The 16,939-nt window shown below is 45.1% G+C and overlaps 1 protein-coding gene across 2 annotated transcripts in view; it reads right to left on the bottom strand.

Annotated features, from left to right (window-relative positions):
- med12l (mediator complex subunit 12L) overlaps positions 1 to 16,939 on the bottom strand; it is a 586,849-nt gene that overhangs the window by 479,661 nt on the left and 90,249 nt on the right. For both annotated transcript variants that reach the window (XM_033031832.1, XM_033031831.1), the window contains exons 11-15: positions 13,828 to 13,964; positions 9,210 to 9,344; positions 5,821 to 5,947; positions 3,357 to 3,589; positions 209 to 313 (exon numbers count right to left, since the gene is read on the bottom strand). In XM_033031832.1, coding sequence (XP_032887723.1) covers positions 209 to 313; positions 3,357 to 3,589; positions 5,821 to 5,947; positions 9,210 to 9,344; positions 13,828 to 13,964 — 737 coding nt within the window. The remainder of the gene's footprint in view (positions 1 to 208; positions 314 to 3,356; positions 3,590 to 5,820; positions 5,948 to 9,209; positions 9,345 to 13,827; positions 13,965 to 16,939) is intronic.

The raw sequence follows: 16,939 nt of genomic DNA on the forward strand, positions 1-16,939 counted from the left end.
GAGTCAGGGGGTGAGGGAAACTAGAGGTGTGAAAAGGTTCAGACAAGTCAGAACCGGCACTGATGACCAAGGAAAGGTGGCGCCCACAATGGTCCATTGTTGGCTGTGGAAGAGACGATAATGAAGGGAACAAAACCCCCTCATTACTAACTTCCCCTTCAAACAACGAAGAAAGGCAAGAAATTGCAAACAGAAGTTTTCAACTTACTGCAAACTCGGGTCCAAAATCTGCTTTGAAGTCATTTGTGTCCACTTCATCAAATAGATTTGTGGGTCCTGTGTCTATATCCATGTGCTCTCCCAGCCCTTGATCCTACAAATAAAAGATCACATTTTGTAAAGTTCATACCATATAAGACATATAAGACAACAAGGAAACTGAAGCAGGAGTGTATATTATGTTTCTTCATGCCTGCCCTGCTCATGATGGTTAAACAGATCTTTGCCTCAGCACCAATTTCACACCTTTTCCACAAAAAAATTGCTCAACCTTGACTATATTCAAAGCCTCAAACTTCACAGCTATCTGCAAGATTTACTATTCTCAGAAAATAAATCACTCCAAACTTTTAAAAGAGGCTGTTTTTTATTACTCCAAGATGGTTGGTGCCTGGAAAAGCCCCGACCACCGCGGGTGAACAAAGGATGAAGATGACTGAACTTTATTGCCTTCCATCACAGAGAGGAATGTTGATTCCACTGTGGTGGATGTTTATGTTAAATTTATTGTGTATTGTGTTCTTTTTTACTTGTATGGCTGTATGGTAACTTAAATATCACTGTGCCTTAATTGGTGCATGTGACAATAAATGTGAACTTGAACTTGAACACGCTGCCAGGGAAGGTAATGGCAACAGATACGATAGTGGGGTTTTGGGGTTTTTAGATAGGCACATAGACATGCAGTGAATGGAGGGATATGGATCATGTATAGGGAGGAGAGATTATGAGTGAATTTTTTTTTTTATTTTTTTTTTCAGAAAACTTTATTGTCTGTCGTAACAGAAAATCTTCTTTGACGTGGCTCAACATACAGACAGGACAATGTACTGATAAGCAGTCATACAACACAGATTTCTGCGAGCACACACAGTGTGTATAGATCTTAAAAGCAAGTATAAAGATTAAAAATTGTAAAGATAGACAAGATAAAAGTTGTGGACACGTGTAAAGTGACAGTGCGTCAGGGTTAATTTGTCCATTGTTCATTTTTTATTTAAGCTGTTTATGGCAATGGGTATGAATGAGTTTTTGTGGATGTTTTTCTTGGATAGGGGGACTTTATATCGGCGGCCTGATGGCAGAAGTTGGAAGGACTTGTGCAGGGGGTGGGTGGGATCCTGTGTAATGAGGTTGGCTTTCCTTTTAACTGCCTGGGTGTGGAGTACTGATAATTGATTTTGAGTTTTGCCAGTTATTTTGCTTGCTTGATTGATGATCCGGGAAAGCTTTGATTTGTCTTTGACAGAGGTGAGGGTGAACCAGGATGTGATGTTAAAGGTGAGTACAGATTCTATAAGTGATTTATAGACAGCTGTTAAAATGTCCTGTCTGACATCAAAGCTCCTGAGTTTCCTCAGCAGGAACAGGCGTTGCTGTGCCTTCTTGTACACAGAGTCTGTGTGCTGGGAGAAGGACAGGCGGGCGTCAATCTCTGTGCCCAGGTATCTAAAGGCCTCTACCTGTTCAACTATCTGCCCATTCAGCCTCAGAGGTTCAAAGAGAGGTTGGGGGGAAGATGTTCGCCTCCCCCCACAACACAGCTCCTTGGTCTTGGAGATGTTAAGCTCCAGAGAGCTCTCTTTGATCCACAGCATCAGGGTGTTGACCTGCTGATAGTAGGCAGCCAGAGAAGTGTGATCCTTGATGTGGGCCACCAGGGCCATATCGTCTGCATACTTAAAAAGGGAAATGTCACTGTTATTGTTTGTTATGTTGTTTGTGTAGATGGAAAATAAAATCGGTGATAAGACACAACCCTGGGGGACACCAGTGTTTAAAATCATGTTCTTGGATTTAAAACCATTTACCACCACATGCTGAGGCCGGTCCTGCAGGAAGTCTTTTATCCACAGGATAAGTGATGGGTTGACTTGTAGATCCAGAAGGCGGTTGCAGAGGGTGACCGTGTTGACTGTGTTAAAAGCGGAAGAAAAGTCCATAAATAAAATCCGTGTGTGGGGGTGTGGGGAGTCCAGCTGTCTGCTAACTGTGTCCAGGAGAGTCAAACAGGCATCCTCCACCCCACGCCTTGCCTTATAGGCAAACTGGAGTGGGTCAAGCCTGTCCACCACCATAGCAGTGAGGTGATCACTTACCACCCTCTCCATACACTTGGAAAGAATGGATGTGAGTGCCACCGGTCTGAAGTCCTTCATCTCCCTGGCGTTAGATTTCTTCGGCACCGGTATAAGTGTGGACTCCTTCCACATCTGTGGGACACAGCTGGAGTCAAGGAGATGCTGGAATAGCTGAGTGATGACATCACCCAGCTGAACTGAGCATTCCCTCAGCACCTTGCCCCTGAGCCTGTCCGGGCCAGAAGCTTTGTGAGGGTTGATGCGGCCCAGTATAAATGTAACTTTCCTTTTATCCACTGTGATTGATGAACTGCTGGTGAGGGTCCAGTCATTCGGGGGATGTGTCCTGTCAAACCTGTTGTAATAGATGTTGAGTTGCTCAGCAAAGGTGGCAGGGTCAGAGCATTGGATCAGGGCCGGTTTCTGGGCTCTGTCCATCATGGTGTTAAGTCCCTGCCATGCCTCCCTTGCATTGCCAGTGGTGAATTTTTCCTCCACTTTGTTTTTGTAGTGAGTTTGGCCAGCCTGGTCTTCCTTCTCAACTCACTATTATACTGTTTTACTCTGTGTTTGTCTCCCTCCCGCGGAATGCCACTTTTTTGTTGTTAAGACACTGCTTCAGGTCCTTGGTAACCCAAGGCTTGTTATTAGGGTACAGCTTGACCTGTTTTGTTGGTATAACAGCGTCCACACAGAATGAATGAATGAATGAATGAATGAATGAATGAATGAATGAATGAATGAATGAATGAATGAATGAATGAATGAATGAATGAATGAATGAATGCTTTAATGTTCTATGTTAAATGGGTAATTCACTTTTTAATTTAGTTTAGTTTGGAGATACAGCACGGAAACAGGCCCTTCAGCCCACAGAGTCCAATCAGACCATTGAGGAATTAAGCAGGAGTAATCAACCAATCAAGCCACCTTAAAAATACCCGATGTCTTGGCCATTGTGGCGCTGAGGCAGCGGCTCTACACCTGCGCCACTGTATAGAAGAAACGGCTGCATTTACATCATCGCCCCCCACCCCCCCCCACTGCCGCACATACCTCCAGTTTAACTGCCAGGTGGTTCCTGTCTTGTTCCTTGCTGTAGTGCTCCTCAGGATTGTCAGCGGTGGGCGACCGAGGCCTGGTCGCCGCAGTGACGGAGGTGAGGTCTCCGCGGGATATGAGCGTGCACATGTACGCATCGTGCGAGAATACATCGTGGCGAATGAATTCACAGAACAGCAGCACTAGGTTTATAAATTCTGCCTTCTCGTTTTCATTGTCGAGGTCAGCTGGCACACGTAGACACAAACAAAAAATGTATACTGAGGACCAGAATTCTTCAGCTGATGGTCAAAGGCACATCTTCAATAACATGTAAAAACTCAAATGTAACCTACATGCAGCAAAGTGACATTCACAATCTTTTTCTTTAGCACATAGATCCATACAGTATGGAAATGGGCCCCTTCAGCCCAACTTACCCACCAACCAACGTGTCCCAGCTACATTAGTCCCATCTGCACATGCTTCGTCCATAAAACTCTAAATCTGTCCTATCCATGTACCTATCCAATTGTCTCATAAATGTTATGATAGTACCTGCCTCAACTATCTACTCTGGCAGTTTGTTCCATACATCCACCTCACTTTTTAAAAAATATTTACCCCTCTCAGATTCCTATTAAATCCTGAGCTACTATCTACCACACTGGAGACCCTCGGACTATCTTTAATTGGACTTTACTGGACCTTATCTTGCACTAAATGTTATTCCCTTTATCGTCGATCTGTACACTGTGGATGGCTCAATAATAATATTTCCGCTGACTGGATAGCATGCAACAAAAGCTTTTCACTGCTCCTCAGTGCACGTGACAATAAGCTAAACTAAATCTTTCTTTTCTCCCTCACCTTAAAAAGCAACATTGCCTCCCAAGACATTGCCTCCCAAGGGTGGCAATGTCAATGACCAAAGGGCATAGCATTAAGGTGAGAGAGGCAAAGTTTAAAGGAGATGTGCGGATCAAGTGGTTTTTTTCACATAGAAGGCAGTGGGTGCCTGAAACATAACGTGGTGACAGGGTGGTGGTGGAGGCCCAGATACATTGGTAGCAGTTAAGATGTTTTTATAGAGGTTTATGGATATGCAGGGAATGGAGGGACATGGATCACATGCAGACAGGTGAGACAAGTTTAACTTGCAATCATGTTTGGCATGGACATAGCAGGCCAAAAGGGCCTGTTCTTGTGCTGTACAGTTTTCTGTTGTATTGGCAATGCACACTTTAAGGACTTGCGTGGAACATCAACATTGTGAATCTGTGGCATTGTCTGCCACAGAAGGCAGCGGAGACCAATTCACAGGATGTTTTCAAGAGAGTTAGATTTAGCTCTGAGGGCTAATGGAATTAAGGGATATGGGGAAAAAGCAGGAACGGAGTACTGATTTTGGATGGTTGTCCATGATCACATTGAATGGCAGTGCTGGCTCAATGGGCCGAACGGTCTACACCTGCACCTATTTTCAATGTTTCTATATTACAGAATGGAAGATCATTCATTTCATTCAACGCCAAATTTCTAATCACTGACTGATGCCTATCGTGTAAGAAACCCAAGTCCCGGTGGGATCTACCAATTGTCCTTTCCAGCTTTGTCGAAAACAATGATGTTTAGTTTAGCTTAGTTTAGTTTAATGTCACATACACAGAGGTACTGTTAAAAGTTATTGGTGTGTGTTAACCAGTCAGTGGAAAGACTATACATGATTACAATCAAGCCATCCACAGTGTATAGATACATGATAAAGGCAATATCATTTAGTGCAAGATAAAGTCCAGTAAAGTCTGATTAAATATAGTTCAAGGATCTCCAATGAGGTGGATGGTAATTGAGGACCGCTCTCTAGTCAGTGTTAGGATGGTTCACATGCATGATAACAGCTGGGAAGAAGAGTAGCTCGTAGATCTGCTGCCTCACAGCTCGAGAGACCCAGACACAAAGCTGACCTCTGGTATTGTCAATGCGAAATTTGCTTGGTTCTCCCTGTGGGTTTCCTCCTACATCAAAGGTCGCTAATAAAGTAGATGGAAGAACCATCCTCTCATCAATCCTCTCATCAACCTCCAGTTGGTGAGAGGACAGTTCAGTTGCTGATACCAGCTGGGATGAAACTGTCCCAGAATCTGGAGGTATGCGTTTTCACACTTCTGTACCTCTATCCTAATGGGAGAAGGGAGAAAGGGTGACTGGGGGTGAATGGTCCTTAACCTCAGATGGTTAATGTGGGAAAGCAAGAAAGATCGGAGCAACAAGTATTTTATTCCATTTTTATCCAGAGTTGCTGCCAATTTCTAGCTAGAGAATTATGGAGAAATTGGTCCCCAAGGAAAAAGTGTCCACCCAGAGCATTTCTCTTCTCCCAATGCTCTGCCCCAGAACAGTGTTGGTGTGTTAGAACTGAAGGTCCTACGGGCAGGTCAACAGGGACAAGAGCAGCCAAGAAAAAAATGATACTTACTTAATACAGGAGCTTGGGTATCAAGGAATCGAAGGAGAATGTTCTGGAAAACAGGCAGGCTTGAACCGGTAAGTGACACAGAGGAAATGGACTCCTTTTCGTCCAAGACTTCAGACTCACCACATCTCTGAAAAGACAAGGCACAAATTAATAAAACAAGAAGGATTTGTGCAGGACATCTCCGTTTGTTCAAACCACCTCTTGCTTTAGTAATATCATCACTGAGTTTGAGTTTAGTCCGTGGATAGACAATACATGATTACAATCAAGCCATCCACAGTGTACAGATACATGATAAAAGGAATAATGTATAACTTTCAGTGCAAGATAAAGTCCAGTAAAGTTCGATCAAAGATAGTCCCAGGGTCTAACTCAGAGCAACTCAGAACTACTCTCTAGTTGTTGGTAGGATGGTTCAACCGCCTGATAACAGCCGGGAACCCTAACGTTTCACTGGACATCGAGGTAAGATAGTATGAAATCCAAGAAGGACTGCAGTTGGAGCATTTTTAGTCAATTTCCAGCATTTTAGTGACGTTTTAGTGACCTTTTCTGTCAGAAATATATAAAATTATGATTTTGACGGCATAGGTATGGTCGACAGTTAGAACCTTTTTCCCCCACGGTGGAAATGTCATGGACTAGAGGGTATAGCTTTCATGTTAGAGAGCAAAGTTTAAAGCAGATGTGTGGGGTAAAACTTTTGATACAAACAGATGGTGGGTGCCTGGAACGTGCTGCCAGGGGTGGTGCTGGAGGCAGATACGACAGTGGCATTTAAAAGGCTTTGATTTTAGGCACAGGGATACACAGAATATGGAGATATATGAATCACATGCTGGCGGAGGAGAGCAGCTCAACTCATGTTCGGCATGGGCATTGCGGGTCGAACGGCCTGCTCCTGTTCTGTTTCATATTTTATGTTCTATCTTTCAAGGCGTTGCAGAAAGAGCAGAAAAACAAGTGGATAACCATTAAAGGGGAACATGAGAAATTATCCCTAAAATAGCAACTGCTTATAATGCTGTAATGCCGGAAGTGGCGGCGCTGCCCTGGCAGCAGCGGCTCACCTGCAGTCTGTTTGTTTTTGCTTTTTTTGTGCTGTTTATTTCGTTTTGGCTAGTCCAGTTTTTGGTTTTTTAGTTTGTGTTTTGGGGGGGGGGGGGGGGGGGGGGTTGAAACGGGGCTTGCTGTCTCTCCCTGCGGGGGAATGCGACTTTTTTGTCGTATTCCCCTTCTCTGCCTCCGTCTGCGCTGAGGCCTAATGGCGGAGCTGGCGACCTCGAGGCTCAGGAGGCAGAGCCCGCCAGGACTCACCCTGGGCTCGCTCTCGTGAGGACAGCCCGGCTCGGGGCTGGAACAGGGCTTCCGTGAGGGGCTGTGACGCTCCCGGGGGGCGGCCTGATCCGAGGAAGGAACGGTGCTCCCGTCGGAGTGGCCGAGCTCGGGGAGGTGCGGCGCTCCCAGCCCGAGGGAGGAGCGGCGCCCATGTTTGGACGGCCCAGCCCAAGGGAGGAGCGGCGCCCATGTCGGGGCTGCCCGGCCCGAGGGAGGAGAGGCGCCCATGTCGGGGCTGCCCAGCCCAAGGGAGGAGCGGCGCCCATGTCGGGGCTGCCCGGCCCAAGGGAGGAGCGGCGCCCATGTCGGGGCTGCCCGGCCCGAGGGAGGAGTGGCGCCCATGTCGGGGCTGCCCGGCCCGGCCCGAGGGAGGAGCGGCGCCCATGTCGGGGCGGCCTGGCCCGAGGGAGGAGCGGCGCCCATGTCGGGGCTGCCCGGCCCAGCCCGAGGGAGGAGCGGCGCCCATGTCGGGGCGGCCTGGCGCGAGGCTGAGACAGTAACGGCACTCACGTGAGGGCGATCCGGCTCGGGGCTGGAACGGTGCTCCGGTGGCTGGGATGGCATTCTGGCGGCGGTGACCTGAGTCCGGGGTTCGGCCGCGGGCCAGCGGCTGTGTCAGCAGGACTGGTGGACGGCAGCTTCGACCACCCCGGGGCCGCGGTGTTTGAGCCGCGGGACTGTTTGATACATCGCCCGGTGGGGTATCGCCTCAGCGCAGAGAGAGAAGAGGAGGGAAGAGACTGCAGCCCTAAGACTTTTGCCTCCATCACAGTGAGAAGGTGCTATGTGGACTCACTGTGGTGGATGTTAATATGTGTTTATTGTTGTTTTTTTATTGTATTGTGTGTATGTATGACTGCAGGCACGAAATTTCGTTCAGACTTCGGTCTGAATGACAATAAAGGAAACCCTGTAACCCTGTAACCCCCTGTAACTAAAACTAAACTAAAATATCTAGTTTACACAAGTGCTTGGCTTTGACTGTGAAGGTTGGAAATGTTTCATCTCCATAACCAAACGCTGGACACGACAGATCACTATCCCTCACATTTGACAAAATCATGCCCTATCTATCTTGCATTTTGTGGGACCATTTCAGTAAGTGTGCTCAAGAGAACAAAACACTGTAGTGTGAGTGAGATCTTAACTGCCTTAGAAACTGGAAAATTGAATGGGTTGAGGATGTACAAATCGATTACAATATGAGTAACCCTTGAAAGTCTTTTCCTTGTAAGACTTTTGATTCGGACATACCATTAATAATGTTGCCTGTTGAAACACCACTAGTAACTTACAGTAACTTGGGGCAGCACAGTGACGCAGCTGGTAGAGCTGCTGCCTCACAGCACCAGAGACCCGGGTTCGATTCTAACCTCAGGTGATGTCTGTGTGGAGCTTTCATGCTCTCCCTGTGAGTGCGTGGGTTTCCTCTGGGTGCTCCCGTTTCCTCCCACATCCCAAAAACTAGCGGGTTTGTAGGTTAACTGTCCCTCTGTGAATTGGCCCCTATTGTGTAGGGAGTGGATGCGAAAGTGAGATAACATAGAACCAGTGTGAAGGGGTGATCAATGATCTGCATGGACTAAAGTTTCCTTGCTATGTTTCTAAGTGTAAACGAACAACCCAACAAAACCCTCTCATCAGTTTTCATATTAGGTTTAGAGATACAGCGTGGAAACAGATCCTTCGGCCCACCGAGTCCATGCCAACTAACAATCACCCCGTTCACACGTTCTACCCTACACACTAGGGACAATTTACAAGTTACAGAAGCCAATTAACTTACAGACCTATACATCTCTGGGATGTGGGGAGAAAATGGAGCACCCGAAGAAAACCTACGCGGTCACGGGGAGAATGTACAAAGTCCGCACAGACAGCATCCATAGTCAGGATCGAACCTGGGTCTCTGGCGCTGCGAGGCAGTGACTCTACCGCTGTGCCACCATGTTGTCCCCCATTTTAAGTTAGGAATTGATGGAATTTAACTTTCCTGACATTTCATGCTGGTTTCTGGGATTTCACATTTGATACTCAGTTACGTGACTCACCTCTGCCTCGATTTCAGCCTGCCTCTTCTCCAGCAGTTTCGCCACAGTCATAGCTCTGTGCTTCCCACATCTCTTGCAACTCACTGCCCACTCGCATAATAACGTCACAACTGCCTCATCATTTGGTGCGATTTGCTGTGGAGTCCAGGAAAGGGGAAAGAGTTACAAGATATAGTGAAGGAGGGAAATAAAAACCACACACCTTCAATTTGGCTCCTTCAGTCTGAAGAAACATAGACTAGATACAAGTCTCAACCCAAAACATAGACTAGAAACAAGGAACTGCAGATGATGTTTAATACACAAAAGGACACTTGCCCAGAGTAGGGAAATAGAGAATCAGAGGACATAGGTTTAAGTTGAGGGGAGAAATATTTAGGGGTAAATGCAGACAGGTGGGACTAGTGTAGATGGGACATGTTTGCCGGTGTGGGCAAGTTGGGCCTGTGTCTACGCTCTACGGCTCTATAACACAATGTAGTGGAGTAACTCAGCAGGTCAGGCAGTATAAATCTCATACTTGTTACTCACAAACTACAAATGCAATTCTTTAAAAGTTAAACATTGTTTATTCCCATTATCCTTCCCAAATAATTTGGTCCCATTCTACCATAGCAGCATGCCATAATAGTTTTCGTTATTCAGATTTAAAACCCTGCTAACAGGTAAATTACTGTCGACATTTGCACAAAATATATTATGATCCCTTTTCCCAATAGGCTCCTTAGCCATCAGATCTTCATTACCGAATAGTAGTTCCAAACAGCCCTCTTTGATTTAGTTTAGAACTACAGCTTGGAAACAGGTCCTTCAGCCCACTGAGTCCGTGCCGCTAACTGCAGTTCGATGTTATCCCACTTTCGCATCCACTTCCTGTACACTGGGGGCAATTTACCAGAAATCAATGAACCTACACACCCGCACATTTTTCGGATGTGGGAGGACATGGTTAAGGGCGGCACAATAGTAGGTATGTTGCAAAGCCTACCTGAAGCGTCGTTAAAAATCTGCCGCTGCGGGTGTGCGCGATTTTGGCGCCGTTTAGAGGGGGCGGGTTTAAAACGCGATTTTCTCTAGGCTGTTCAAATCGAAGATGTCCAGCCTAGTTAATTATTAACGAAAAATCGCTGGAAGACCCCGTCGCAAAAGCTATTATTAGTTTTAAAGGCCTCGTATAATAGTTATAGTAGTTTAAAAATCAATCTCTAAACCCGCGACCGCCAGCAACCGCAGGGTCTCATAGAGCAAATAACTGAAGGTAGGCTGTATATTTTTACATTAAAAAGGGCTTCTAAAGATCCCTTTATACAAAGTTTAATATTGCGAGTAGCTCATTTTGGGCCCATTATATCCCGCAGTATTTTTCTCGGCATTTGGGGCACAAATCTACCGCAATGTGAACGTTCTAAACCAGCGCGTTCCACAGGGACCCACTGGAAAGCTGATTTAAATGGGCATTTATTTACAGCAATTGAGCACTAAATTCCTTCCATTTGGTCTATAAATTAATGTAAATGAGATTTAAAAATCATGTTTTATTGTGAATTATTTGTGAATATTATTTGGACATTTAGGCTATTTAAAAATGTTAATCATTTATTAAGAAATGGATAGATGTTTAGATCTAGTAATTGAAGTCTGAAATTAGCTACAATTAGGTAACTAATTATATGCTTTAATTTCAGGTCATCCAAGTAAGATTATTTTATATTTGTTTCAGAATGCTTCAATCTATGATAACTGAAAATTTCATTCAGTCTCTTAATTTTTAAGAAAGTTATGGGCTTTTGACTGTTCACGATCACAGCTTTTTTGTTATGTCCATAGAAAATCAATAGGGAACAAGATGCTCATTTCCGAGTATGAAAATGGCCATAACTTTTTAAATACTTGAGATATGAAAGTGAATTAGGTGTCAAATTAAACTTATTTTTATGCTTTATCTGATGGGATAAATTACAGACTTGATTTTTAAAATCTCAAAATTTTGTAACATTGCTAACAATAGTGCAGTGGTAGAGTTGATGCATTGCAGTGCCAGGGATCAGGGTTCGATCCTGCCTACGGGTTCTCCCTGTGACCGCGTGGGTTTTCTTTGGGTGCTCTGGTTTCCTTCCACATCACAAAGAGACGTGCAGGTTTGTCAGTTAATTGGTTTCTGTAAATTGGCCCCAGATTGTAGGATAGAACTCATGTATGGGTGACCACTGGTCGGCACGGACTCAGTTGTTCGAAGATCCTGTTTCCACAGTATCTCTAAACTAAACTAAAGCAAAATACAATGGAAAAAAGTTTCTGTAAGTTACAAAAAGAAAGAAAACTTTACAGGAAGTTAATCTGTTTTAGTTCATTGAGGTAAGTGGAGTTTGGTAGAAACATCTTAGATACAATACAGATTCGTATCCCTTCACATTAGGGGCGATTAAAAAAAAATGTTTTACACAGGCTAATTAACCAAACCCGCACATCTTTGGGACGTGGAAGGAAAATTGAGCATCAGGAGGAAAGCCAGGCGGTCACATGGATAATGTGCAAATTCCACGCAGACAGCACCCAAGGTCAGGATTGAACCCAGGTCTCTGGCTCTATGAGGCAGCAACTATACCATTTGCACCACTGTGCCGCCCTTGTGTTTTTACATCTATCATCTTTACTGATATAGTTTATATTCCAGATTTTTTTTTGAAAAGAAACCATTGAACCAAGTCTTATCTTCCTTTACATGTAGACACAAGGAACTGCACAAGAGGCCATCCAGCGTAGAACACAAAGTGCTGGAGTATCTCTGCGGGTCAGGAAGCTTCTCTGGAGGACATGGATAGGTGATGCTTTGAGTGGGACCCTTCTTCAGACTGATCGTAGTAGGGGGGAGAAAGCTGGGAAAAAGGTGGGGTGGGACAAAGCCTGGTTAGTGATATTGTTTAGTTCATTATTGTCTTGTTTACCAAGGTACAGTGAAAAGTGTTTTTGTTGTCAGTGAAAAGACTATAGGTGATTACAATTAAGCCATCCACAGTGCACAGATATAGGACGAGGTCTGAAGAAGGATCTCAACCCAAAACGTCACCTATTCCTTGTCTCCAGAGATGCAGCCTGACACACTGAATTACTCCAGCATTTTGTGTCTATATTCAGTTTAAACCAGCATCTGCAGTTCCTTCCTACACGTGAAGGGAATAACGTTTAGTGCAACATAAAGCCCAGTAAAGTCCTTTTAAAGATAGTCCAAATATCTCCAATGACGTGGATGGGTGCTCAGAACCTTTCTCTAGTTGGTGGTAGGATGGTTCAGTTGCCGAATAACAAGAAACTGTCCCTGAATCGAGAGGTATTGCTCTATATTAAGTAAAAACGTATCTGACAAACCACAGCAGATTTATTGATGTCTCAGCGTTTTCAGGAATGTACCAAACAAAATGACCTTTACACAGCTCAGGTACATAATCTCCTTTTCACTCAAGAGTTCTGGGGGAAATTCCTGCCTACCCTTTGCCTCTCTAGATGCGTGCATGACTAAGAAAAACATCAAGGCTCGGCAGAAACACAAACGGAAAATACACTGAAAAGCCTCCACTGTTCAGCGGAAGGAGAGCAGATACAGAAACTGCTCAGTTAGTTTTTGTGAGCAGAAATGTTAATCAACCTAGCAAGCTGAAGGAGAGATTTCCATGCAGTAAACAGAATCAGACCGTTGCCAGAGCCACTGGGCTAACTAATCATAAAGTCATAGAGTCATACAGCGTAGAAAAACGCCCTTCGGCCCAACGTCCACAACGACCAACATGTCCCATCTACACTAGTCCCACCTGTCTGAGTTTGGTCCATATCCCTCTAACTCTGACCTATCCATGTACCTGCTTAATTGTTTCTTAAACATTGCTATAGTCCCTGCCGCAACTACCTCGTTCCATACACCACCACCCCTTGTGTGAAAAAGTTACCCATCAGATTCCTTATAAATTTTTTCCCTGTCATCTTACACCTATGTCCTCTGGTTCTCGATTCCCCTCCTCTGGGTAAGAGACGACCAATTGTCTGAAGAAGGGTCTCGACCAAAAAACGTCACCCATTCCTTCTATCCAGAGATTACTCCAGCATTGTGCGTCTATCTTCGGTTTAAACCAGCATCAGCAGTTCCTTCCTACAACCAATCGATTCCTCTCATTTTATACACTGATCCGACAGCACTAATATATAACACTGACAAAAGAGGAGAGAAGATGAGAAATTCATTCCCCTGCCCCCCATCCAATAGAGTTGCTCAGGAATACAATGTCCAAAAAAGATGGTCAAAATGGATTTAGTACTGGCTCTCAATATCAGTAAAGAATATAATTACAGGATCTTAGGAAAGAGTAGGGTGGGGCATGGTATAAAATGGAAGATACAAAGTGCTGGAGTAACTCAGCGGGTCAGGCAACATCTCTGGAAAACGTTGCTAGGTGATGTTTCAGGCCGGAACCCTTCTTCAGACACGTCAATGTTCTCCAGAGATGCTGCCTGACCCGTTGAGTTACTCCAGCACTTTGTGTCCTTTAGCTTATTGGCCAGCATCTTCAGTTCCTTGTTTCCACATCATTTACGAGCAGTGGACACAAAAGGCATTGAAACCACTCACCTCTTGGCTCTCCTTGCCCTGGCTGGAACCAAATATCTTGTGATCGAGGCTGTCGAGAGAGTTGGTGGAGTCAGATCTATCAAAGCAATGGCGATCCAGTACTTCCAACGTGTGCAAGACCTTGCTGATTGTAAAACCTATGGGAAAGACAAAATATGCGAGCAGCAAAATATAATTAATATTAGTATACCAAACCTCACTTATCCAAATAGATTGCAGCTCACTTGTAGCTTTGAAAACACACACCTCCAGATTCAGGGACAGTTTCTTCCTAGCTGCTATCAGGCAACCGAACCGTCCTCTCACACACTATAGAGCAGCCCTGAACTCCCATCTACTTCATTGGAGAGCCTCAGACTACCTTTAATCGGATTTTATCTTGCACTAAACATTAATCCCCTTTATCATGTATCTGCACAGTGTGGACAGCTTGATTGTGATCATGTGTAGCCTTTCCGCTGACTGGATAGCATGCAACAAAAAGCTTTTCACTGTACCTCGGTACAAGTGACAGTAAACTAAATTAAAGGTAGATATAAATGCTGGAGAAACTCAGTGGGTGAGGCAGCATCTATGGAGCGAAGGAAAAGGTGAAGTTTCAGGTTGAGACCCTTCTTCAGACTAAATTAAACCATGGACATAGAGGGGGAATAATAGGAGAGCTTTATTATAGAGCCAGCACAGGCATGATGGATAAACAGCCTATTCCTGCACTGTAAGACTTAAGGGTCTGTCCCACTTGGCGATTTTTTCGGTGACTGCCTGCGTCATATCAGTGTCGCCAAAAGATTTTGACATTTCAAAATCCAGCGGCGACAAATAAAATGTTGCGACACTTGAAAAAACACCGCGCGTCTTGCGTCATCACGCCACGTCACCGCCATGTCACCCCACGTCACCGCCATGTCACCCCACATCACCGCCATGTCACCCCACGTCACCGCCATGTCACCCCACGTCACCGCCATGTCACCCCACGTCACCGCCATATCACCCCACGTCACCGCCATGTCACCCCACGTCACCGCCATGTCACCCCACGTCACCGCCATGTCACCCCACGTCACCGCCATGTCACGCCACATCAAGCCGGGTCACGTGGCATCATGCCACAAATATTTTGGTCACCTGCTACGTCAGTCAATGATGCCGGCAGTTGCCGAAAAAATTCGCCGTGGAACAGGCCCTTTAAAGAGCTTCATTACAAAATGAGATTTCAGCAAGTTGTCACCAGCAGAGCACTCAATGGCGCCATCTAATGGCAAGATGTTACTTTACAGCTTTCTAAAATCAAAACCTGTTCAGATCCATTGAACAAAAGAAGCTGTCGTTCCAGTGTTTGGCGATCTCCCGGTTGTCAAATATTTTAACTCCCCTTCCCAATCCCATACTGACCTTACTGTCCTGGGCCACCTCCACTGTCAGAGTGAGGCCACATGTAAATTGGAGGAACAGCACCTCATATTTCACATGAGGTTTACACATTTCACATCACAGCTTACAACCCAGTGGTATGAATATAGATGTCTCTAATTTCAAGTAGCCCCTGCATTACCTCTCTCCCCCCTCCCTCATCCTAGTTGGCTTGCCAGTTCCTTTGTTCGTATCAATATATCCCTTCATTATCACTTCTTCCACAGCCAACAATGGACCATTGTGGGCTCCATCTTTCCATGGTCATTGGTGCCACCTTTTCATACCTCTAGTTTCCCTCTCCCCTGACTCCCAGTCTGAAGAAGGGTTTCAACCCGACACATCACTTATTCCTTTTCTCCAGAGATGCTGCCTGACCCGCTGAGTTACTCCAGCATTTTGTATTTAGCTCCAGTGCCTTCACTGGAACGGGGTTTCAGAAAGATCTATGGCGCACAATACCATGTGATTCGTTTCATAAGTTCTAGGAGCAGAATTAGGCGGCTTTTAAAAATAACCATTGACGGCCTCCACAGCCATCTGTGGCAATGAATTCCACAGATCCACCAACTTTGACTAAAGAAAATTTCCTTCTCATCTCCTTCATCATAAAGGTGCGTCTTTTTATTCGGAGGCTATGGCCTCTGGTCCTAGACGCTCCCACTAATGGAAATATCCTGTCCGCATCCACTCTATCCAGGCCTTTCACTATTCAGTAAGTTTCAATGAGGCCGCCCCTCATCCTTCTAAACTCCAGCGAGTACAGGCCCAGTGCCATCAAGCACTTGTCATGTTTTAAACCATTCATTCCTGGACCCTCTCCTGCGCCAGCACATCCTTCCTCAGATATGAGGCCTAAAACTCCTCACAATACTCCAAATGCGGTCTGACCAGTGCCTTATGAAGCCTCAGCATTACATCACTGTTTATATATTTTAGTCCTCTCGAAATAAATGCTAGTCTATCCAGTCTGAAGAAGTGTCTCGAACTGAAACACCACCTATTCCTTTTCTCCAGAGATGCTCTCTGACCTGCTGAGTTACTCAAGGTTTTTGTTTCCATCTTCGGTTTAAATCAGCATCTACAGGCTTAGAATAAATGGGTGATTGTGGTCTCGCTGGGTGCAGGCTTGGTTCAATGACTCTGTGAACATCTGACTGTGCAATAGGGAAAAACAACGTGCTGGAGGAACTCCACAGGTTAGGCAGCATCAGTGGAGGAAAATAGACAGATGGGTGTTTTAGCAAGTGTTTTTTACTCAAGATTCAAGCATCTGCAATCTCTTGTTTTTTCCATGGTGCTGCAACAGATAGGGACAGGGGACTTCCTGTGACTTAAGGATGCTGCTGAAATATATTATAGAACATGGAACAGTACGGCACAGGAACAGTTTGGTTTGGTTCAGTTTGGCTTAGTTTAGTTTGGTGTCACATGTACCAAGGTATAGTGAAAATATTTTTGTTGCTATCCAGTCAGCATAAAGACTACACAGCTAGGCCCTAGGGCCCACAATGTCTATGAGGAAACCAAATATGTCAGCCCTTTGTCTCATTTTCACATTTACACTTCTTTATCTCTGTATCTCCCTCTCCCCTGACTCAGTCTGAAGAAGGGTCATGACCTGAAACGTCACCCATTCCTTCTACCCAGGGATGCTGCCTGTCCCCCTGATTTTGTGTCTACCTGATTGCAATCATAT

This window comes from Amblyraja radiata, chromosome 13 (genome assembly GCF_010909765.2).
Source record: "Amblyraja radiata isolate CabotCenter1 chromosome 13, sAmbRad1.1.pri, whole genome shotgun sequence".
Lineage (NCBI taxonomy): Eukaryota > Metazoa > Chordata > Chondrichthyes > Rajiformes > Rajidae > Amblyraja > Amblyraja radiata.